General features: G+C 39.4%; 1 protein-coding gene across 10 annotated transcripts in view; it reads right to left on the bottom strand.

Moving 5' to 3' along the window:
• Ate1 (arginyltransferase 1) overlaps window positions 1-23545 on the bottom strand; it is a 164415-nt gene that overhangs the window by 34750 nt on the left and 106120 nt on the right. For all 10 annotated transcript variants that reach the window (XM_029560730.1, XM_029560727.1, XM_008827281.3 and 7 more), the window contains one exon: window positions 649-769. In XM_029560730.1, the coding sequence (XP_029416590.1) occupies window positions 649-769 (121 nt within the window). The remainder of the gene's footprint in view (window positions 1-648; window positions 770-23545) is intronic.

Genomic DNA, 23545 nt, shown 5'->3' with positions numbered 1-23545 from the left:
ATAGAAGTCATCCTGGTCTACATGGCAAGTTCTAGGCCAGCTGTGGCTACAGGGAGACCCTGTCTCAAAAAGACCAAAAATAAATAAGAGAGGAAGAGAGGGAGAGAAAAGGGGAGGGAAGGAAGGAGGGAGGGAGAGAGGATAAAAACATCAGCCCTCAAAGCAGGTGAAAACTAATCCAGGAGGAAAAAGCACTGGCAGTCAGCAGCACAAGCACAGGAGATTTCTTAACTGTTTGCCAAACTGTGGAGTGTGCATGTGCATGTATGCATGCAGGTACACATAAAGTGTCCTCTCCATTGTACACACACGTGTATGTACTCATACACAGTACATATTAAAAAACCAGGGGCTGGAGAGATGGCTCTGCGGTTAAGAGCACTGACTGCTCTTGCAGAGGACCCGGGTTCAATTCCCAGCACCCACATGGTGGCTACGAACCATCCTTAACTCCAGTTCCAGGGGAATCCAAAGCCCTCTTCTGACCTCTGTGGCATTGCACATGGGTGCACTCACATACATGCAGGCAATATACTCATATGCATAAAATAAAAATAATAAAGAAAATATTTTTTAAAAATTGTCTGGTCCTTGCAAAGAGCCCCGGTAAGGTTAATGATTTCCAGCTGGGCTGTGTTCTAGACATACCTGCTTGTGGATCCTGGTTGAAACGGCAGTACTTGGAGTTGTCAAGAGAAGGCAGGCACTGCTCAATGGGTACCCAGATATATGTCTCAGGACACAGCAAATCAGAAGGTCTATACTGACCCTAAGGAGAAGTGAAGAAAAAAGGCATTAGAAATACAGTAACTCTGAGTTCCAAGGCTCCAGGGGGCCAGGAAAGGTCTGATCAAAGATCACAGACTTAATGTCAACCAGAAACAGCTTTGTCATAAATACTAAGCGAGCCTGTTAGTGATCACTCTCCTATCTAGAGAATGCACATCTGATTCAAGGCTCTCTAAAAGGACACATCAAAATTTAGAAGGCCATGTCAGATTTAGAAGTTGAGTTTTTTTTATCTTTGGAAGAAATCGATCAGGTTGTCTTTGAAAAGCTAGTGAGAAACAGCAAATCTTTTCATATATTTCAGAACTGTATAACGTGAACAATTCCACAGTGAAATTTCACTGTCCTCAACCAGCTGGGGCTATGGGGAGACCCTGTCTCAAAACAAACAAAAAAAAGATACACATGTATATCACTCAGTTACGTGCTTCAAGTGTATAACACTATACAATATTTGTTGAAGAAAAAAAATTATTTATGGGTAACGCATAGTTAACAGAGAATCACACAAACATATTAGCAAAATTTCTCAGAAAAATCAAAGTTTCATGTTCTTCAAACTTGTTCAAAATTCCAAATATCTCTTCTCTAAATAATTCAAAACTGATACAGAAGTTACAGTCTAGTACAGTGATTTCAATTATCTTTACAGCTCAGCACAACAACTTTTGGTATAAGAACAAGAAAAAGACTTGACTTTCTTACTGAGATACTTACTCAATTGCCTCAACATCATTTCTTGAAGACTCTTCACTTCCCCCACTAAATTCCTACATACACTGAGTTCTCAGCTGGTCATGTGCCAGTGCCACATAGTTTTCACTATGAAAACTCTTATATTTTAATCTCTGGTCAATCTAATCCTCTCATCACTCTCCATTTTCAGAATTTTCTTTTTGATTAATTACTCTAGGTTTCTCAACTTTGTGCAATAAATTACCAACAGGAATAAGGAAGACAGTAGGGGCTGGAGAGGTGGTTCAGGGCTTAAGAGCACTTGGCCGCTCTTCCAGAGGACTTGGATTTGGTTTCCAGCACTGACATGACAGCTAATAACTGTCCTTAACTCCAGTTCCAGGGGATCCAGCACCCTCTTCTGGCCTCCATGAGCATTGCACACATGTGGTATGCTGACATACATGCAGGCAAAACACATAAAAATAAGTAAGTCCAAAAAAAGAAAAGAACCAAAATGGAATGACACATGCCAACGCTGTAATGACAGAACATAAGGGAAACCCAAGAATGCCTAGTGAGAAAAATGTGTTTAAACAAACAACTAAAGCACCAAATGTGTGAATGATCCTATTTTCTAACTTAAGGCTGAAGTCAATGCTGACTGGCTAACATGTAAAGGGAAAACATGTGGAGAGAGGGTGGTCAGACCTCAACCATCAGTCCTGAAGGCTAGAGCAATCCATTTCCCTACAAATATCGTCCATGCATGCATGTAGATGTAAGGGGAGCCACTTGAACCCCTGGTCTGAATTTAACAATGACACTGACAAAAAACTTAGTCAATCAACATTAAATGATTCCTCATCAGTGGTAGGCACTAGGTAACAAAAACATGCCTTTGGAAAACTCACAATCCCACCAGAGTGACAGAACCCTACAAAGACGAGGTGTACATAAATTGTATTACATGATGAGCACAAGTGCTCAAAGTCCCTCCATTTTTAAAATGTTCTTTGAAGATAATATTTGTTCATATGGTGTTAGGTGTTTTATCTTTACAACATTTACCTCACTACAAGATCAGAACACACACATTTGTTCTGCCTGTCATTTAACACTGAATTTGTAAATTACGTTAAATGCTATTCTCCAAAGTACAGGCTTCTTCCTATATCAAATAGTCTCTCAAACCATCAAAGAATGCAATTTTATGAAACCAACTACTGTGAAATGTCATGCTTTCTAAACTAAGCTGGTTGAGAGTGAAGTGACTGGGGTGCTTAAAGCTCAATTCAGGGTCACCATCGCACAGATGAAAACCACAGGAATGTGAAAGCCACCCTGCCTGCTCCCCATTGTAAGAAAACTAGAGATGTTTGTGTTAAGAATGTAATTACTTAAGGATTTGGACATACTTTCCCATAGTAAGAAGAAATATTTAATCACCCACTAAGTACATTCATTCAGACTGGAACAATGAGCAGCTCTCCCGAGGATGCTGACTGTGCTGAGAAGTGTGAGTGAGTCACCACAGATTTCTGAAGTTCTCAGGATTTTTAAAATGGTCTGACAAGACTCCATAGCTCTTTAGAAGTTCATGTTTAGAAGAGGAATGACTCAATGCCGAGTTGCTAAAGAAGAGCTAATATTTTCTTCCAAATATAGCTGCAATAATCAATTATTTTCTCTTTAACGAAAACCACTTAAGGCTACTTGTAAAACCCAAACTATGCTACATCTCTAATCACTGAGAAAAAGAGGGAAAAAAATTAAAATACGGTTACAATGTATTTCAATCAATTTTACCAGGTTGTCATAGAATAAAAAGTTTAAGAAACACCAAAGTTAAATCTAAAACACTGGAAAACACACACACACACACACACACACACACACACACACACACACACACACACACACACACACACACACACACACCCACCCAAACCCTCAAAACCCTAACTAGACACATTTCCTGCTCTACATCTATTAGAAAAGACCATGTCTTCCAGAAGGGGGATTGCTCAGCTTGATTTTGGCCAGTGGAATGAACAAAGGCATTCTTCCCACTTGCAAGCTTTAGACCATAACTGAAGAACATTACCAGACTGACTTGATTTTCTGCCCTATGAAAGAATTGCAAAATAAATTATGTAGAAAATACCTTAGTTTAGCAAGAATTCAGCCTAAATATTACATTCATTGTGGTAATCAGAGGTTAAAAGATCTCACTATCATGTTCTACTGAAGAACCGTATGTGGAGCATGTAAAATACACAGGAATGCATGTGGAGAGAACTCCACTGTCAGTAATGATTTCATCAAAGATACTTTAAAATAGACTAATACCTTATACTTCCAATGAAAACATGCAAATAACATTTAGGCATTTTCCCCTGGTTAAGAAATCTGAATTTTCAAAGGAAAAAAAAATGTACCTAATTATATGAACCAGCGACAAGAAATGATTCTAGCCCTGGCCATCAATTTCTGTAGTATTCTTACTGATACAATTCACATACTATAAATGTCACCCTTTTTAGTGTTTCATTATTCTATTTCAAAGTTCTTCAACCATCATCACTGAGTATTTTCATCAAGTCCCAAAGACTGGACCCCATGGGCAGTCATTCCTCAGGGTCTCACCCCAGCAGCCTACAGCATCCACTCATCAACTGGCAATCCACTTAAAAATGCGGGTGAGATGGCTCAGCAGTAAAGACATCTGCTGTCAAGCCTGACAAGTTAACCCAAGTTTGATCCTAGGAACCCACAGGATACAAAGAACCAACCCCCACAAGTTGTCTTCTGACATATACAGGTATGTGATGGCATCCGTGTGCCAACATACACACACATATACACACACACACACAAAACAACACAAATGTTTTTTTAAAGTTAAATAAAGGAATATTTCCTCACACTGCCAAATATATTTGATTTCCACACATTTAATTTGCAGCAGAACCCAAAGATATGACACAGTGAACAAGGTCCTATGTGATGTGATCATTGTCCTTTTGGCCTGGTTTTCTATAGCTTTCCCCTCTTCTATCAAGCCACCTTGGCCACACAGGCATCTTGGTAGCTACTAGAACATGCCAGGCCTCTTCCACCTTGAGCTTCTCAAGATGGCTTTCCTCTCACCTTACGGTCATTTCCATGGTGCAGACACATGCATGTGTGTGCATGGGTGCATTACTGGGAATGGAACCAGGGCCTTCATGTGGATGCTACACAAACCATCTACCACTAAGCTAAGTTAAATTCCCAATCCTCTTTTTTCTTTCTTTCCTTTTTTATAACTTTAAATTTTCCAGCAGGGTCTCACTAAGCTGTCCATGGCAGCCTTGAACCTGGGACCCTCCTGTCTCACTCTCTTGAGTAGATGGGATCCAGGCCTGTGGCACCAGGCCCAGCTCTGTCAAGTAGGCTCAGTGCCATCTCCCAACGAAGCCCATCTTACTCCCCTTACTATTTTTCTTCTACAGGGTTTAGCAACATTTTTATTTATGTTCTTGTTAATTTACACTGATCTGGAACTTCTTGTTAGAATGTAGGGTCAGAGATTTATAGTCAGAGCTGGTCACTAACGTCCCGAAAACAACCAGGAGGTAAACACGGCTCCAGCACCACTCTCCACCCTGCTGTTCTCTCCTTTCTTTCTCTAAACACTGTGGGTATCGTTCTAGTACCACCTGTTTTACCCACTAACATGGCATGCAGGAGTCCATCAATAGTCGCTAAACTTGAATTTTGGATGCAATTCCACCATAATTTTAATTGTATAAAACTAGCTTCCAACCCTTGGGAATGCAATGAATTATCATCAAATGCTAAAAGACCAAGCTCATTATCATGAGAGAATCTATAAGAATTACTGAACTTAAAAAGAGAGATAGCTCTGAACTTATAAAGAGCATAGTTGCTCTCATAGAGGACCCAGGTTCAGTTCCCAGAACCCACATGGCAGCTAACAACTGTCTTATAACTCTAGCTCTAAGGGATTTGACACCCTCTTCTTACCTCCACAGGCACCAGGCACACATGTGGTATACATATACATACATATAGGCTAACAAACACATAAAAATTTTTTTTCTTAAAATCTTTTTAAAAAGATTTTCATACTCAAGAAGATTAGTAAGTACCTACCCATGTCAATTTAGTTCTCTCTCTTAAAACAAAATCTTTTTAAATCTCACTGGTATATATTTTCTTTTCAAAGAAGAGCATGCTTTTCATATTAAACCTCAATGAAACAAAGCAACAAAGGGAACAAGGCCTCTTCTGCTACCAGAGCTGGGAGTGTCACCTGGGGTTGATAAAGACACTGAGAACACTGTTTTCTTCCTATGTTGGTTAAGAACACGGTCCTCAGAAAAACAGTGCATGTCATCTGAATCAAATCTCATGACAGTGAAAACAAGTATTCTTTGTGTGTGTGTCTGGTGTGTGTGTGTGTGTCTGGTGTGTTAGTGCGTGTGCTAGTGACCAAACCTGGGGCCTTGTGTACAGCTAAGGGAAGTACTCCTCCACTGACTGAGGTCATATGACGGCAATGAGGAGCTGTGAGGTAGTGACCTCATTTCTTATCCCGTTTTAGCTGAATCTAAAATTACAATTTTTCCACATATTTACAAAATAACTTTCAAGACAAAAATCAAAGCCTTGTTGATATGCACTTGGTACTCAAGACGAGAAGCTGAGCTGGGCCTTCAGAGATGCTCAGTACCTGTAGGGAAAGAGGAGGCAGCTGTGTCCCGGGACTTGCAACTGGAGGCCAGTGCCCTGCGTGGCACCTCATAGCAATTCTGTAGAGAGTGAGAGCCACACTAGGACGCCACAAACCAGCTTTCTCTGAGCAGGAGAAAAAGTACCTTCTGCAGTGTGCACTGTGCTTCAAGGCTGAGTAGCATCATGCGGGGGGTGGGGATAGGCCCTCATCAATAGCAAATATAGATCTAAAACCTACATAGCTATCTCCCTCTGGCTCTCCAAATACATGTCCATCAAAACTTCACCAACAGGAGATGAAAAGAGAAACTGTTTTATCTTTAGGGCTAGCTATGTGGTCCTGTGTCTTCACGGTTTGAGGAAGCTTCAAAAATAAATTTATCTTTAGCTCTGCATTCAAAATGTTAAGTTCATAATAAAGAGTAACTCCATCTTCTCTCTGAAACAAAAAAATACTAATTTCCATACAGTCAAAGTTATTACCAGTATCTTGCCTCTTAATACAGAACGACATATTTGAAGCAAGTTTCAAGCTCATGAGTGGATCCAGCTATAATCCATATTATCTGGAGAGAGATTATGAAATGCACAGCTTTAAAATGACATTATGGCTTCTTTTATCTTCTTACATCTCCTGTCTTCTCAGATTTCCATCAAAGTACTTCTTACAATTGAATATATAGTTAGTTGATCAGAAATAAAAGTTCTACGCTTTCCATTGCACTGGAATATGCCCTTGAAAAACTCTGAAGACAGCACAGAATGAATGACTGAAATGAATAACCACCTTTAAAGCCATTCACAATGTTAAAAAGACTGTTCTTTGGTTGTGCAAAATCCAAAAATACATGACTTTAATTTCCAATGGCCTTAACATTTTTTATTTTTTTTTCTTTTTCTGGGGCGGGCAGAGGAGGGGCTTTGGAACGTGAAATATGCAAAGCTTCATGGATTCAGGACTACACATGCTTGCAAAGCTGAGATGTAAGAACTATCTTTGAATATTGCATTTTTCTTTGTGTAAGTTTAAGCAACATGTAAACAAGAAGTTATTTCTTTAATTAAAGTTAAAGGATTTGAGACTTTGTTTATTTCTCAGGAAAAAAAAAAAATCAGAGAGGGCCAGGCGTGGTGTCGTACACCTTTAATCCCAGCACTTGGGAGGCAGAGGCAGGCAGATCTCTGTGAGTTCAAGGCCAGCCTGGTCTACATAGTGAGTTCCAGGTCAGCTGGGGCTACAGGGAGACCCTGTCTCAAAAAGACCAAAAAAAATCAGAGAAAAGTAAAGAAATGCTTTCATATGATACTCAGTCAAGTTACAGTCTTGGCTTTTAATTGGAAACATCTGGGATGGGCTTAGCAGATTGCAATAAAACTGAAGTTAACAGTTCACACCCTGCCATTTTGAGGGTATTTTGTTTTTACAGTTTTCAAATCAAAACCAAACGGACTTTCCTTTGAACTCTGGTCCCAAACCAAAGACCTTTATGAGATTTTACTCTCAAAAATACTTCATAAATATTTTGTAAGATGGGAAGGATTTCATGAGTATTTGAGAACAGGCTAAACCAGCAGAATTTGTTTTGAAAGTTCAAGTTAAATTAAAATGTAAGTACATCAAAAAGATTAAGTAATATATGTAGACCCACTCACTTGCTCCCAGCCCTCACCGAATGCCAGCAACAATGTATAATAAAGAAATGTTAGACATTTAAGCCTTTTATCAGGCAAAACTGGTACTGATATCCCATCTTCCACAATAAACTCATTGATTTTACTAAAACCAATTGCTCAAACACTAAGCAAAGTAGTTCAAAATGATCCATTAGAGTATGCTGCACGGCTCCCTCTCCAAGAAAGCAAGTCAGAACACAGGCTTATTAAATCCAGTCCTTTCCCTGAAAGACAACACCAATGGAATCCCATCCGCAAGCTCGACAGCAGACCCTTGCTCCTGATTTCGTTACATAAACAGAGATTGACTTTATCCGTCCCCAAGAGAGTGCTTTAGAAGTAACTCTAGCTGCTCTGTTTTCAGAAACTGTGTTTGGGCTGTGCCACGCTCAGCCGGTGAGGTGTGCTGGGACTAGCACAGACAAAGGCCTAAACATCTGAATCCATTTGTGCACCCCAAGTTCTGAATACCAACAGATGTACTCCATGTGCTGCTGGGCTAAGCTTTGAAAATATAAAAATACATATTTTTTTCCACTGACAAACAGAAAGTGATGGTATTCTGTATTTCTTTAATTAAAATCCAAGGGTTTTCAAAGGCTCCAGGACTTATTTTAAAGCTTCTTTAAGACTGGGCTATTTATTTTACTATTGGCAAATACTAGAGAATAAAGATTCTAATTCAGTTTTAATCACAATCTTTGCTTTTACTTTGGAAACCCTGAGTTAATCCTTTTTATTCTGGAAGATACAAAGAAAGCTTGTGAAGAAAAGATTCAAGGAGTCAACTTACAGCCCAAATTTAATTTCAACTGAAGGGTCACAAGTTGAAAAGGATAAGAAAAAAAAAAAATGAATGATGAAAACAAAGAAAATAACATACAGAGAAAAAAGTAAAATCCAAAGCTTGTTTACTTTCTGTTAAAGATTAAATATGCATATGAATATGTCTGAGTGTATATTCACTATGTTGGGGAAAGAAATTCATTCAGGTATTTATTTGTTTTTGCAGGTTTTGAAAATGGCACACCAAGGCCCTTGCTCTCCATTAGACTGGCAAAGGCCACCCTCACCTGGCTAACAGTGAGAAGGACTCCAAGTTTTCCTCCAAGCCATCTTCCCATGGCCACTGGTCAGAACAGATTGTGTGAAACCCTATTTACAGCTCTTTATTGGCTCCCCAACATTCATGGTAAAGTCAATTTATTTTTAAAGCAAAAGTATTTCAAGGCCTTCTTATGAGAGAATTATAATCTTCATTACAGATGAAAAATTTATACAAGATGATACTTCGCCACAAATTGAAGAGTCTGAAGTTTATTAATTATAACAGAATCTACCTAGATGACTATAACAATTAGTACCATACTTGCATGTATTTCTTAGTTTATACCCACAGGGCACATCTGGATTCACAGACATTCAGTCAGAGCTCCCAGAGGTGCTAGGGATGCACTTAAGTTAAGCATGATACAAGAGAGGCTTTCCATCTAGCCTCTGACCCAGAACAGGCCAGTCCCGGGGCAATCCCAGGCAGGGACGGGCTACCTTCTGTCGGATGGCTATCCATTTAGTGTGAATGCCTATTCCACTTTGGAGACTGAACCTAAATACTGCCTACTCTTTCTTTATCAAGACTTCCTTGGACTCTGCTTCACTTCAATACCACCTGCCCAAGTCCCTAGGCTGGACCATGCCCTCCCTGCCTGGTCATTCTTACACTCAATGTGTCACTGCTAAATGCCCACCAGCTACCAGGCTCCATGCTAAGGTCCTAGGCACACCAGGTAAACACTTCTGGTTTTAGCTCTCGGTGACCTTCTGATCTAAAGGGGAGACAGAATTTAAAGCAATGACAGCACAGAAACTTATTACAAAGAATGGAAAATGCTGCCAAGAAAAGCACAACAGACCAACAGGAAGCCTAAGTCAGAGTCGGAGTGCTGCTCTGGGAAATACCGTCTGCTTCTCACAAGCCCAGAACGCAGCACAGTCTGTGGGTGTCTTCTGCTTCTGTGCTGTTTCCCTTACTTTCCCTTCCTCCCCAAATCCCAATGTAGCATTCCCTAAGTACATCGTGTCTTTGCATGTTTTGTGCCTGAAATTGCTTTTATGGACTGAGTTTTCAATAAATACTTATGGAAATATTTATTAAATTAAGCTGAATTGTGTCAAATTATATTTCTTAAAGAGAATCAGAGAATCTTAAAACTAGATGGGCCTCAGATCTCCCTAGATAGTATTCAGTTTCATTTTAACATTTTGAAAAAGGCAGAGAGGTAGGAAGAAAAAACTTCAATCAGTTGAAAAAGATTAATTATTAGTAAAGCCAAGATTAGAAACTTGGTCAGAACATTCTTTTTCTGCTGAAATTCCCAAGCCAGCATCAGGTGCTATGAGCCCTGAACTGGGTCAGCCATGTCCCATGAGGCCTGAACAGGGTCAGCCATGTCCCCTGCTTCTGCAGACTAGTGGAGTTAGGGTCACTTAGGGCCCAGCCTTGTAGAAATGTACTCGTGGTTTTACTTTCTAATGTTCTTAAAACAAACAAACAAACAAACAAACAGCTCCCAACAAATATACAGCTTTAAATAATAAGGTTAGTAAGCTATCGCTAACCAATCACCTCTCTAATTGGAACTGTTATTTTCTTTCCCAGAATATGAAAACACTAAACATTTCCCAGTGCCTAAAAACCTTAATAGTAAAGGTTCCTTTAATTACACTCCAGAGGAAAGTAAGCAGGTGGCTGCATAAGCTTGCATTTACCCCAGGGTGTGATCTTTGGTAATCATTCCCTTTTTTCTGCCTCATGGAAAATCCATCATAAATGATGTAAATACCTCAAGTTTAAGGGTAACCTCCTTTCCCTCAACTGTGCGGCAACAAGGGTCCTCGTAGGACTGACATCCTATCCCACTGGATGCCACTAGAACTCTGAGTTTGTGCATGGGAAGACTTAGTGGAAAGGTAAGGCAACAGCTTTGCAGAGCACCTACTTCCCAAGCTCAAGACACCTCACAGATATTTCTCTCCTTTTCTAAGTAACTGACTATGAATTGCATGATCATTTTTCACTTAAAAACAATTATTCATAAGATGAACAAATCAAGTCCACTTCACAGAATTTTAGTTAAATAAATGTAAAAGAATATATTACATTTCAAACGCCAAAGAATCTTAAATTTTAGTAGACATTATATATAATTCTAATAACTTGGGGTATATGCATCCACATCCAATTAACAACACTGTCAGCACAGACAAAATTTCATGTTAAAGACCCTTAAGAGCAGTCAGTAATCATTAATGTCTCCATAAATGTTAGAACTCTACCCATGTATTATACTAATCCACTATAAAACCACATATGCATTAATCACAGAAAAATCTTTAAAATGGATTTTAAATATGTTCATACACTGTTGGAAAGTATTATTTAGGACTTAGTTTTAAAATATATGCATATGATGGTAAAATTTTCAATGACTACACAACTAAAATAAAGTTCTTTTATAATGACACCTATCTTGGACTTTATAAAAAAAATACATTTCCCTAAAATTTAAAAAGATAATCATCACCTTTCCATTGAGTAACAGTTTGCAGAAATCATTATAGCATAATTATCATTTTATCACATCAGAAATCTGTGGAAAAAGCATGAATACAATTGAATCTGAAATCTACAACTTCCAGAAGTGAGAAAGTGTAATTCTGACACGTTACTATTACACAGAGCCTGAAACCATGCTATTAGTCATAGAAATAGTTTTGAGCTTAAAAGTTTGGGGTGTTGAAGGTGTTTGGAAGCTGCTGATCTACAGGCCAGGGACCTATCAGCTGTTAGTCTATAGCAGCTAAGTAACACAGAGTGGCACAGAGCACACATTCTAGCAATATTTTTGTATCACTATGAGTTCAGAGATCTGAAGATATTTAATGTGTTTCAATCCACTGAAGTCACCCCTTTTTGATGCTCAAACTGTCCATATTCTGGCCAGTGGGAGCCAATTTAAGTTGTCTCCTGAGTGTTTCCATCACAGCCCTAGTAGTTTATGATAGCTTCCATGCTTGCTGACTTCTTTTTATCTTCACAGAGACTATTAAAGGAGTCTTAACTATCCTCAGACCTGAATACGTGTTTGTGAGCAATGGATCTGAAGATCTATCACCAAATAAGCTACCTTGCATCCTGCTACTTAACTAATCTTGGAGAGCAGTATGATCTACGAGCACTGGGGTGCCTTCTTTCTGCAGAAACAGTAGGAAGCACTTACACCACAGCTACACAGAATCACACAAGACAGAATCTAGCACAGGCTTTCCAAAGCACTTTCAGTACAGTGTCTAGCCACAACAAAGACCATCTAAACACTAGAATGAGTCAAAAGAAGCAGAGCAGGAACAAGAAGCGCTTGCCTTTTCCTTCTATAACATGTAAGTTTAGTAAACACACAAATACTTTTAGTATGGTAAAAACGAGAAGCCTCCTGGCTATGTGCTGAGCACCACACAAACTGAGCACCACACATGTGCTGCCACATTACTCTTCACAGCAATCCTATAAAGAGTGGCGATTACTGTCTTCTCTGTACAGAGACTGAGGCTTACAGAGGCTATACATATAATAAGGCATGAAATCAGGATTTGAAATCAGCTCTGTCTAGGGAAGCTACATCTTCACTCTCTGTTCCTCTGGTAAAATGGTAAATAAAAATGGTTAAATTCTACAAGGAAAAACGTGTATAGTTCAAGTTTCAATAGCTTTTCAGAAGAATGCATAAATCCTAACATTTTAAGCCTTCCCAAACTAGTGAGATTATAGGATATTTTTAAAATTCTGATGTTCAGAAACTGAAAAGGATTTCACCACTGGGAAAAGGGTTGTAAGGAATTAAGATCCATCTCAAAGCATGAGCCCACAGATGACTGACCGCACCAGGATAAAGGCAGCACGCAGTATAGAATCTGGAGATGTCACCTTAACCAAGTGAGCTAATGCAGCATCACTGATCCTGGGACAAGCTGACAGTGAAGGACTCCTGACGTGAGGTACTGGTCTACACACCACCACCAGGGAAGCATTCTTGCCAAAGATCATTAATCAGGGAAGAGTCTCATCAGGCTGAAAATCCAGGTTAGTGTTGGAGCACGTGCCTACAATGTATGTGGCCCTGGGTCCAATTCCCAGCACCACCAGAAAAAAAAAAAAAAAAAAAAGAGGACCTTAGCAGACTGCCAGAGAGTGCCTAGATTCAGCCTCCACATGGTGGTGAGCCTCCCCATATCCAGCCTTGCCAAATCCCTTGCATTGGGATCACATGAGGCCCCTGCCACTTCACCAGAGCTAGACTTCTCTGCCCTACAGTAAGGACTGCAACCTTAATCGACTGTCCAAGAGTACCTAAATAAGGCTTCCCCTTAGTGAGCTTCCGAGACTATGCTGAGTGCCCACTAGTAGGGGTCCAAACGGTAGAAGGAAGCCTGAGTGTACCTGACTTGGGCCTCTGTGGGAGCTCATGAGTGGCTGATCTGAAGCCATGAGTTAACTCTAATATGAAATCTGACAGAACCTGAAACCTAGACCAACCAGTTTTACATACCAAATAAGAAAACAACCAAGGCACACCAATAATACAAACAGAAGCAGACTTCAACTCAACAAAGGAAGACTTGAGTTTCATACCAGATTCACAAACAACAAAAGAAATCCACATGCCAAAATCACACTGGAAAAATAATAATACGGAAGTAGTGTGTTCCCACCAACTCCACCAGTTCTACCGAAGAATTCTATAAGGAGAAACCCCTAGAGATAACCCATGACTCAGAATTTAAAAGAACAATCAGACATGAATTCAACCAATTTAAAGGACACACAGATGAACTAAAAGAAAATAGGGATAAACTTCTGACTGATTCACAAAAGAAATAGAAATATTAAAGAAAACTCAGGCTGAAATGGAGAAGGAAGTGGAAAACCCAATAAGCCAATTTGAGCCAGGCGTGGTGGTGCACACCTTTGACACCAGCACTTGGGAGGCAGAGGCAGGCGAATCTCTGTGAGTTCAAGGCCAGCCTGGTCTACATAGTAAGTTCTAGGCCAGCTAGGGCTACAGGGAGACCCTGTCTCAAAGAAAAAAAAGAGCCAATGTGAAACAACAGAAGAAAGCCTCACGAACAGAATGAATGAAATGGAAAACAAAATATCAACACTGGACAGTAAAGTTGAAGAACTGGACCACACAAGCAAAGAGTATGAAAAAAAATTTTTAAATCAGAGGAATGGAATATGAAGATGTGGGACTCCATGAAAAGACTGAATCTATGCATCAGAGGTGTAGAGAAAGGAGAGGAATTTCAGGTTAATGGTATGGACCAGATCTTAAACAGAATTGTGGAAGAAAATTTCCCAAACTTAAAGAAAGACATACCCATACAAATACAAGAAGCATACAGAACACCAAATAGACATGACCAGAACAGGAACTCTCCACGGCACATCGTAGTAAAAACACTACATGCACAAAACAAAGAGTGTTCTCTGAAAGCAGCAAAAGAAAAACAACAAGTCACATACAAAGGAAACCCATCAGAATTACAGCTGACTCATCAATGCAAACTATGAAAGCCAGAAGAGCCTGGACCAAGGTAGTTCCAGTTCTACATGACAACAGATGCCAGCCCAAAACACTTTCCCCAGCAAAAATGTCTATTATAGTTGAAGGAGAAAGAAAACTCTTCCATGACACAAATAGGTTGAAAGAATACATGTCCACAAAACCAGCCCTTCAGAGAACACTTGAAGCAATACAGAGAACAGAGAGAGAAACAACTAAACCCCAGGGCAACAGAAAGAAACTAAATGAAGGTATAATTGTGGGAACACAAAATTAGACAAAAATGCAAACAGTAATAAAAATGATGACAACTAATACAGGGCTTTCAATAATAACTTTAAATATCAATGGACTGAACTCCTGAGTCAAAAGACACAGGCTAGCTGAATGGATTAAGAAACAAAATCCGACAACAGCGCAGACAGTAGCAGGGATATCAGAGTATAAGGGCTCTAGTAGGGGGAGGGAGGCTATGGGAAGGTGCTATCTGGGAAGTGGGTGTAAAAAATAATTAAAAAAAAAAATTTAAAGAATTCTTCAAAGCATAAAAATTTGCTCCTTAATTAGTAGATGTGAAAAACATTACCACGGAAATATACCTGATGCTCAGATGCCAAGGAGCTCAGAAAGTAACCCTGTGACTAGTAATAATCAGATATATAGAGATTAGAAATGCATGTGCATCTTAGTGTCAATTGTATTAAAAATGAACTTTTCTGTATGAAATTGTATATTTTAATAATGAAATAGAGATCTTTTTTTTAAAGTTTAAAAACCTCATTTAATTTTATGTCTTATAGGGTTTATACAGAGTACAATATTGTATAACTGTATTAATTCAACTGTAAACCTAAAAATTTACAGCCAATTTTGAAAGAGATGCATCTTAGCTCAGGAAATTGTTATTGAATATGCCAATGCTGTTGTAATGAAATGCTTCTTCTAAGTATGTGGTTATTAAATAAATAATTTTAAAAAAAGAAATGAAAGTACTTTGGGAATTAAACAGAAGGAATAATACAACACAACAAAACCTACGGGACACTTCAAAAGCAGTCCCTAAGAGGGATGTTTATAGCTCTAAGTGCCTGCTTTAAAAAATCAGAAAGAGACCAAAAAAAAAACAAGACAAAAATAAGCCAGGTGTGGTGGCGTCCCAGCACTTGGGAGGCCGAGGCAGCAGATCTCTGTGAGTTCAAGGCCAGCCTGGTCTACATAGTGAGTTCCAGGACAGCTGGGGCTACAGGGAGACCCTGTCTCAAAAAGACCGAAAAAAAATCAGAATGAGCACAAATAAATGACAACGCAAGTCAAGAGTTTAGAAAGGCAAAAACAAATGAAACCAAACCTAGCAGATGAGAAAAAAAAATCAGCAAAAATTAATAAAATAGAAACAAAGAAAATACAAAGAGTCTATGAATCTAAGAGCTGGTTCTTTGGAAAGTTAAACAAGACAGACAGACCGACCCTTCACCCAGTTAACCAAAAGAAAGAGCAAATCCAAATCAACAAAATCAAAGATGAAAGGGGAAACATCACAACAGACACCCAAAAGATCCAGAACATTAAAAGGAAATACTTTAAGGACCTATATAGTCTATTAAATTTGAAAACCTAAAAAAATCTAGATGGATATCGAAACTCATAGGAACCACCAATGTTAAACCAAGAAGAGATCAACAGTTTAAACAAACCCATAACATATAAGGAAATTCAAACAGTAATACAAAACTTCCTGACTAAAAAAAGCCTAGGCACAGATGGATTTGCAGGAGAATTCTACCAGACATTTAAAGACCTCTAACCAATACTACTTAAATTAAATTATTCAAAAAGGTGGAAGCAGAGGGGGAACTCCCAAATTCCTTCTATGAAGCCAGCATCACTCTAACACTCAAACCAGGTAATGATATAACCAAAGAGGAAAACTACAGACTCATATCCTTAATGAACATAGATACAAAAATTCTCAACAAAATACTTGCAAATTGCATACAGGCACACATCAAAAAGATTATCCACCAAGATCAAGTTGGCTTTATTCCACAGATACAGGGATGGTTCAATACACCCAAGTCAATAAACATCATAAATTATATAAATGGACTCAAAGACAAAAACCACATCATCATCTCAATAGATGCAGAAAAGGCCTTTGACAAAATTCAGCAAGCATTCATGACAAAAGTCCTAAATGGAACTGGACTGGAGGGAACATACATCAACATAATTAAAGCTATATACAACAAATCCACAGCCAACATCACTGTAAATGGAGAAGAACTAGAAGCATTCCCATTAAAATCAGGAACCAGACAAGGCTGTCCACTATCTCCACTCCTTTCAATATAGTGCTTGAAATTCTTGCTAGAGCAATAAGACAGGAGAAGGAAATTAAAGGAGTACAAATTGGTAAGGAAGAAGTTAAATTATCCCTTTTGGCAGATGATATGATACTATAACGAAGAGATCCAAAAATTCTACCAGAAAACTGAACAACACTTTCAGTAAAGTGGCAGGTTACAAAAATAATCTACAAAAATCAATACTTTTTGCATACCAATAACAAGTAATCAGAGAAAAAGTACACTGAAACACTCTCATTCACAATAGCCTCAAAAGAAAGAAAAAAGAAAGAAAATGTATCTCAGAATAAACCCCTGACCAAAGACATTAAAGACCTCTACAATGAAAATTTTAAATCATTAAAGAAAGAGATTGAGGAAGACACCAGAAGATGGAATGACCTCCCATGCTCATGGATTGGAAGAATTAATATTATGAAAACGATCAGTCTACCAAAAGCAATACACAGATTCAATGCAATCCCAATCAAAACCCCCATGTTTTACAATTCTTTGTAGAATTATTTTTTAAAAAATTCCTTAAATTCATATGAAACATTTCCTCCATGCTTCCAAGCAAAGCCAGCCATGGTCGAGCAGGACCTTTGACTTATCTTCACATAGATGGAACTGGTAAAAGGAGCCAGGGGCTCCTCCCAAGCCATGTGACCAGTGAGGAACAGATCCTCAAATGACCTTAAGAGTAAAAATAGATTGGTTTATTTGGGCCAATTATAGGGTCTTAAACACCCAAAAGGAAAGTATAACCAAAGATTAATGGGGTCAATATAATTTTTTAAGAGTCCACATGTATAGCTAAAGGCTACATAACAAGATACAATGCCAGACAGGAGATACCTTCCTTTTAGTTATTGGCCAGGGTAGCCCAAAAGACTCCCAGACAGTAACCCAGCATTTAACTGGGAAAATGGACAGTAGACGCCAATCTTATCTAAAGGAATATTGACAACTGATTGCTGCTAGATGAGGAACAGCTGATCTTCCTAAAACAAGGAACTCTAGATAGGCTGACTAGATTCAGCAGATGGACAAGCACTGGGGAATGGCTGGGGGTGCCAACAACATAGTAGACAGTAACAGGGATGACAGAGTATATGGGCTCCAGTGGGGGGGTGACTATGGGAGGGTGTCATCTGGGAAGTGGGTATAGAGATGAATAAGATTGTGTGGGATGTTCTGTATGATATACACACAAAAAAAATCAACAAAAACATAGTTGAGGAGGAAGCATAAAAATGTACTTTATGTTAAATAGTAGAGCTGATAAACATTACCAGTGGAATCTACCTGATGACTTTATAGCCAGACTCAGGTACTAAGGATCTGAGTGTGATCAACTGTGACTAGTAATAATCAGGTACATAGAGATTAGACACGTGCAAACATCTAAGTGTTAGTAGCATTAAAAATGTAGGAAACAGCATATTTTAAAATGAAACGGAGATCTTCTTTAAAGGGTAAAAACTCATTCAATTTTATGTCTTACAGGGTTTATACTGTGTTCAATATTTTATAACTGTATTAATTCAACTGTGAACCTAAAAATTTACAGCCACTTTTGAAAGAGATGTATGCTTGCTCTGAAAATTGTTACTGAATGTTAAAGCTGTAATGAAATGAAAAAAAAATTACAAAAAAAAAGATGGGTTAATGATCTAAACAGAATTCTCAAAGGAAGAAATAAAGTTGACTAAGAAACATCTTAAAGTGTTCAACATCATTAGTAATTAGGGAAATGCAAATTAAAATGACCCTAAGGTTTCACTATACCCCAATCAGATTGGCTAGGATCAAGAGAACAAATGATACCAAATGCTGGTGAAGATGTGGAGAAAGAGGAACGCTCATTCACTGCTGGTGGGATTGCAAACTCATGTAGCCTCTATGGAAAACAGCGTGGAGAACTCTTAAAAAACTAAAAATGAACCTACCATATGACCCGACTATACCACTCCTTGATATCTATCCAAAGGACTCATCCTATTGTAGAGACACTTGTACAGCCATGTTTGTTGCTGCTCTTTTCACAATAGCTAAGAGATGAAAGTAACTTAAGTGCCCCTCAACTGATAAGTGGTTAATGAGTATGTGGTATATTTACACAATGGGGTTCTACTCAGCAGTAAAGAAAGATGAAATCATGAAATTTGTAGGTAAACAGATGGAACTAGAAACTGTTATACTAAGTGAAGTAACACAGACTCAGAAAAACAAAAGATGTATGTTCTCCCTCATATGTGGATCCTAGCACCAAATCCTTATTAATGAGTATGCATTCAGACATAACCACAGGAACCAGGATAAGGAAAAGGAGCCAGGGAGGTAAAGGAAAAGAAAGAACCTGAGAGAGAAGAACAGTAGGAAACAGATGTTACTAAGGGAGAAATGGATAAAAATGGGGTTATTCAAATGGTAGGGAGGAAGGAGGGTTATACAAGGAAACTTGGGGATAAAAGAAGGAGCTCAAGAGAGATAAGACCACAGGACTGGTTTTCTTGAGACAGGGTCTCCCTGTAGCCCCAGCTGGCCTGGAACTCACTATGTAGACCAGGCTAACCTTGAACTTACAGAGATCCACCTGCCTCTGCCTCCTGCTGGAATTAAAGGGCAGACCACACCTGGCCCAGCTGAATCCTGTTTTAGGATTTCTGAAGCCTACTTTAAAATGGTTTAGCACAAAAAAATGTACAAATACTTGTGTTCTCTGACTTTTGGTTAATGGTTTGTTAGAGCACAGTATGGACACACCACCCAGATTTGCTCTGATTTTCATCTGCACTCTTAGTTCTGTCAGCTACAACCAATCAACAATAATTTTCTTAAAGTACTCAAGTGTTTCTAAAGCACTCAATTTTAATGGAAATAACTTAAAAAGTAGCCTTCATCAGCTCATTTGATATTTAACTGAACTATCATTGCAGTAAGTAAAACTGGTAATAAAATACTGATAGACACAGACATGCAGGTGTACAGGAAGCTGCAGTCTACCAGTCCTCAGGCAGAATTCAGAGGGCCTCAGCTTCAGTGGGAGAGTTTCCTAAGGGGAGGAAACCGAATGCATGGCAGGGTGTGGAGCTGCAGAGCCCAGCACCGGCTGCTACACCAGGACAAAGCTCACCCACCACAGCACAGCTACAAGGCACTTGCATGTCAGGGGCAAGGGCCACCACTGCTGATGAGGAGCACCACAGGGCCTTCAGGGCTGAAAGAAGTGGGGTGAAGGAAGGATAAAGCCACTGTTGCAGTAGGTGCCAAAGAGAAAATGACTCTGCAGGAGAAAGAATCAACCTCAGAGACAATTACCCCAGAATGAAGGTGGTCTTCATTCTTCTTGCTGAACTGTCCACTTCAGAGCAACATTTAAAAAGAGCGCAGGTTTATTTCCCTTATCACAAAGAGGCTGACATCAGAGTTATTTCAGTTTTCCTTGCAGTCCTCTTGAGAACTTACATAGTAAGAAAAAGAACAAAAGTAACCTTTTAGTACAACTCACCAACTGAAATGGCCACTAGAGGGTCAGCACTATTGGCTGCTTAAAGGTATAAAATGGATCACTATGAAAACAAATGAGAGGGACAGAGACAGATTGATGCTTTATCGTTTATGAAAGGAACCAGAAGAAAAAATCAACTGGCTACATCTCCAAAAACAGACCTGTGTTATAGTCGCCAGTCTAAGAAGCTTCTATCACAAAACTTCCCTCTGCTCTCCGTTGAAGAAAATTTCTCAGATGGTTAGATATGCAACAAGAATGACTTCTTTTAAGAGGACAGTGTTCATAAGAAAACACACTGATAAAGTCTCAAAAAAATGCAAAAAAGGTATTTACTGTTTTTTACAGTAAAAGTAGGAACAACTTAATTGTACAATATTATCACATCACAATTGTACAATATTATCACAACACTTAAAGTCTTTAAAACCACAGAGAGAAGAGAGAGAGAGAGAGAGAGAGAGAGAGAGAGAGAGAGAGAATTCTCATGCAGGAGGAAATGGAAAATACGGAAAATGTGCGTCGTCTGATATCAACTGTGAGGGGAAGAAACAAAAGCAGCCCAAGGAAACGTGAGGCATCAGCAATGATGACCCTGCACAAGACAACTGTGGGCAACTTTGATTCCTACTTCTCATAAGAGTTATTCCTAAAGTAAATCTTAGGGCCAGTAAGCTAGCTTAGTGGCATTTTCAGCCGAGCCTGACAACCTCACGTTGATCCCTGGGACCCACATGGTGAAAGGAGAGAACTAACCCCACAAGCCGTCCTCTGACCTCCACACAACACTCCCCATGCCGTCTTTGCAATTTTTCTGTAAATCAAAAATTATTTCAAATACAAGCTACTTTAAAAAATGCAACCTATCAAAGTATCAAATTAAAACAGCTTTTAAATCAGTAAATTAACACATTTTATATTTAATGTCTGGTTTGGGACATACCTGGGTCTTTCCAGCTGTTTTGCACATGATCAAAACGTCATGTATGCATCATGTAGTCCTGATAGGATGCCATAAGAACACTTTAATACTATGATATTGTTTTGATAAACACAGCTTAACTGTGGAAAAACTGCCAGACACCCCAAAATTAGGCTGTTGTTCTACAGGACACCTACACCATGTAGGAGGAACACCTGCCCCGACTCTGAGGACTGGAAAGGAAGGAGCACTGCAATAGTCTTTCATGATGTGAATATTCCTCTGTGATAATACACTAAAATTCCACTCGGTTTTCACAAGTCATTTCTCTAAAGTTTATTCACATTGCAGATTCTGAAGTCACAGTTATGGACATTTTTGACTCCATTATCGTAAACACCAATTGCTTCGTTGAAGTTCCAAGCTCACGTCATTCATTCGGAGAAAATTTGGTCAAATAGCCAAGTCTGAATAACCAAAGAGTCCATTCTGCTTTCAGGTAAAAGAAAGCATCCAATTTAGACAGCAGCTCATGTGGCAGGTCCTCCACAGCAAGAGCGCTTCTCCTGAGGCAGCTTTTATCCTGCAGCACAAAGTGACATATGCTACCTATTCTGTGACAGAATACAGAAAAAATAAAAACAAAAACCTGTACTTGGAATTCTCACTGCTTCATCAAGCTCCTTCTGCTTTATTCTTCATCTTAACGCAGGCAGATTAAGTGACACCGGCCACAAACATTAGCACTCAGGGAAAGGGAAGAAAGGCCCTTCCTTAGCTGTGATCCTCCTTAATGTATGCATGCTGCTGATAGAGCCGAGTTGCTCTTTGGGTTGAAGACAAATTCACTTATGTGATCCTCCTAAGAAACTCATACTGATGTGGAAGGGGAATGTAACAGTACAGGCAGGTATATAAAGAACTAAGGTCAGAAATATTAGCTACAGAGCTATGGCTTTGGTAGAGTAAGGCTGAGATCCTAGCGGACAGCCTGAGAGAGTGGGTTCGGAACTCCATCGGGGTAGCTGCTCAGTGGGAGCTCAGCAGATCACTAGAGTGCGGGGTTCTGGACTCCCTCCGGCCTCCAACTACCAGAGGGCCTGAGAACCCAGGGGACAGCCTGACAGCCCCTCATGGTGGTGAGCTTCCCTTAATTGCACCACACCCTCCCAGGCCTGGGATTCTGTGAGACCCCTCCCAAGGCCCCAGGGAAGATTTGGCTTTGGTAGGCTAAGGCTGGGATCTCAGCAGACCAAGAGAGTGCAGAGTTCTGGCACCCCTCTAGCCTCCCTCTGCCATAGGATTGACAACTAACAGGACTGCCTGAGAGACCCTGGATCCTGCCTCCACTGGTGAGTGTACCTGACTGGAACCTGAATTGGGCTTCTGTGGGTACCCCTGAACAGCTGATCTGAAGCCATCAGTTCCCTCCAAAATAAACCTGAAAGAACCTGAACCTTGTACCAACCAGCTTTAAATAACCAATAAAGAAAGGATCTAGGCACCCGGATAATACAAACAGATGCATACTTCAACATAATTCTCATATCAGAATCATAAACAACAAGAGAAATTCACATGCCAAAACCACAACGAAAGAATAATAAAATGGAGAGCCAAAACACTATGCCCCCACCAAACCACCAATCCTGTAGAAGAGTTCTACAAGGAGAACCCCCCAGAGGTAACCCAGGACACTGAATATAAAAGAACAGTCATGAACATGTTCAAGGAATTCAATGAACCTAAAGAACACAGGAACAAACAAATGAAAGAGCTAAAAGAAGACAGGGATAAACTTCTGAATGAATTCACAAAAGAGATAGAAACATTGAAGAAAACTCAGGCGGAAATGAAGAAGGAACTGCAAAACTCAATACGTCAGCTTGAAACAACAGGGGAAATGGAAAACAGAATATCAACACAGGAGGATAAAGTTGAAGAATTGGACCACTCAAGCAAAGAGTATGGAAAATTTTAAAAAAAAAAAACAGGAATGGAATATGCAAGAGATGTGGGACACCATGAAAAGACCAAATCTACAGATCATAGGAATAGAGGAAAGAGAGGAATTTCCAGTTAATGGTACTGACCAGATCTTAAACAGGGTTGTAGAAGAGAATTTCCCAAAATCAAGGAAAGACATCCCCATACAAATACAGGAAGCACATAGGACACCAAATAGACAGGATCAGAAAAGAAACTCCCCACGACATATCATAGTAGAATCACTAAATGTACAGAACAAAGAGAGAACACT

Source organism: Nannospalax galili, unplaced genomic scaffold (genome assembly GCF_000622305.1).
Source record: "Nannospalax galili isolate Female #2095 unplaced genomic scaffold, S.galili_v1.0 scaffold31, whole genome shotgun sequence".
NCBI lineage: Eukaryota > Metazoa > Chordata > Mammalia > Rodentia > Spalacidae > Nannospalax > Nannospalax galili.
Note: the sequence above shows the minus strand (reverse complement) of the source record. Positions and strands in the feature narration are given on the sequence as shown.